This window comes from Notothenia coriiceps, unplaced genomic scaffold, assembly GCF_000735185.1.
Source record: "Notothenia coriiceps isolate Sejong01 unplaced genomic scaffold, NC01 NC01_scaffold00017753, whole genome shotgun sequence".
NCBI classification, from domain to species: Eukaryota; Metazoa; Chordata; class Actinopteri; order Perciformes; family Nototheniidae; genus Notothenia; species Notothenia coriiceps.
Genome location: NW_011350454.1, coordinates 1,248 through 3,442, shown reverse-complemented (window position 1 = coordinate 3,442; position 2,195 = coordinate 1,248). Strand labels below are relative to the sequence as shown.

General features: G+C 42.9%; 1 protein-coding gene across 1 annotated transcript; it reads right to left on the bottom strand.

Moving 5' to 3' along the window:
* Positions 1-948: 948 nt before the first annotated feature.
* Positions 949-1,962, bottom strand: LOC104950548 (5'-nucleotidase-like). The gene is made up of 3 exons (XM_010777086.1): positions 1,896-1,962; positions 1,646-1,800; positions 949-1,074 (listed from the first exon to the last, which is right to left on the bottom strand). Exons 1-3 carry the CDS (start codon positions 1,960-1,962, stop codon positions 949-951), a joined length of 348 nt encoding a protein of 115 aa, XP_010775388.1.
* Positions 1,963-2,195: the final 233 nt, after the last annotated feature.

The following is a 2,195-nucleotide window of genomic DNA, read 5'->3' as shown; positions in this document are numbered from 1 at the left end:
CGCTAAGCTAAAGGTGGGTACTGTGGACAATACCCACAGGGCAAATTCAGGTGAAGTGTCTTGCCCAAGGACACAACGGCTTTACAGACGCAGCGGAGGGTTTCGCCCCCTTGCACAGCCCACTGCGCCACACCATCCATCTTCACACCTCAAAGTCATCGAGGCGCTTTACAAACTGTGGACAATACCCACAGGAGCAAATTCGGGTGAAGTGCCTTGCCCAGGGACACAACGGCCTGACGCAGTGGCGGCGGAAGTGGGTTTCGAACTGGAGTTTCCCAACGCCCCGCTGATCTGATGATCAAACACACAGCCCACTGCGCCACTCAGGCCCAAGGATATATTGTGAGGGAAACTTCTGAAGCAATTGGAAACAGGACTCAGAGACACACGAGAAGAGCCGGAGCTTTGATGGCAAACACTGACGGTTTATTTGTCGGCCAGGGAATTCACGATCTGACCACACGGTTGAGATGCCACAATCGATTCTGAAGAACTCTTCTGTAGCTCGAGGTTTGAACTAGTTCAGAGTGTAATAATCAACATTCTTTATCAGCGAGACTAAACCAATATGGACCCTGAATCTAACTAGAGCTCTCGTCCATAGAAAATAATGTGCGCCTGGGAACCTACGTTCCAGATAAAAGAAGGGCATCTAGATGTCCCTGAACAGTAAACTACCTCATGGCGGCTCGGTCATAAGCTGGCAACAACAATGCACCCAAGCTCCTCCCCCTTAACAGAGATAGCAGCGATACCCAAGGCCGTAGACCTACGCCATGGGAAAGAGACCGTGAGAGGAGAAAATGATTAACTGTGTCGAAGGTTGAAAACCTAAGCAAATGATTCCCTAACAGATCATAAAAAATAAGTATTTTTAAGAAACAATTTAGCATTAAAAAAGGATGCTAAAGACAAGTGTTTACACCTGATTGAAATACTATATATTTAACGGAGTGACGCACCGTTCCTGGTTCTCTCGTCGATGGAGGTCCGGACTCCGCCTCCGTTGAAGATGCAGGCGCTGACGTGGTTCCACTGCAGGCCGTCGGAGAACCGGATGTTGTTGTAAATCTGAGAAACAAAGAGGAACCACCGCCACAGTCACACTTTACGATCACGATTTATTTATAATAATAATAATAATAATAATAATAATACATTTATTTGTAGAGCATCTTTCATGCACAAACAGAACAAGAAGAAAACATATAAACAATATTAAAATGAATATAGATAGAGAAGATAAAACAGTGATCCTAATGAAATTCCCTTGAAGTAAAACTGACAACAGATTCAAATAGGTTCAAATGAAACAATTTGAAAAAGAAAATTTAAAATGTAAAATAAAAGCCAGACAGAAAGAAAACAGTAAAACATGGACAGTGAGAATTGAAAGTTAACCCAAATTAAAAGCCATTTAAAAAAGATTTACTTTTAAACAATTCAAGGGACTTTGCTGTTCCAATATCCACGGGGATAGATTCCTAAAATGGTTCTTGTTGGAACATAAAAAGAAAGGCAGTCGCTGAGGTAAGAAGAGATCGTACAATCGAATACAGATGATTTAGTCGTAGAGTTTACTCAAAGCTCATTTCCATCTGCGATGCCTTTATTTTTATTTATCTACGTCCCATTTCCTCACCATGGCGTCACAGATCAGGTTTCCCAGGTTGCACTCTCTGAAGCGACATTCCTCCGCCGAGCCGTTCAGGAAAACCTGGGTTTGTCCGACCACCTGAGAGGAGAAGTTTGCGAGACTCTTCTTCCACTCCTGCACATCGGCAAGAAACTCCGGATCTACACAGGAAATACAGCCATAGATTTAAAAACATTAAAAAGCGAGGTGGTCTATTTCATTAACAAAAGGTAATGGGAAATAGTAATAGTGGTGCAGGGATGTGGTATTTCTGTGTTGGACCCTGAAGGCAGGGGGCTAATGTTGGGCCATAAAGGAGTCATTCCTGCACCACTTGGTATAAATGTGATTATTTCAGAAAATAATCTCAACGTTTATGATACTTACACCTTTAGTTCAGCAGGATAATCTCCACATATTAACACCACTTAATGATTTCTGAAGTAAAAAGCTAACATGAGGCTATAAAGGAACTACAGCACGGTCACATGACTTCACGTCACCACCGCTAAGCTAAAGGTGGCTAATGTTGGGCTATAAAGGAACTACAGCACGG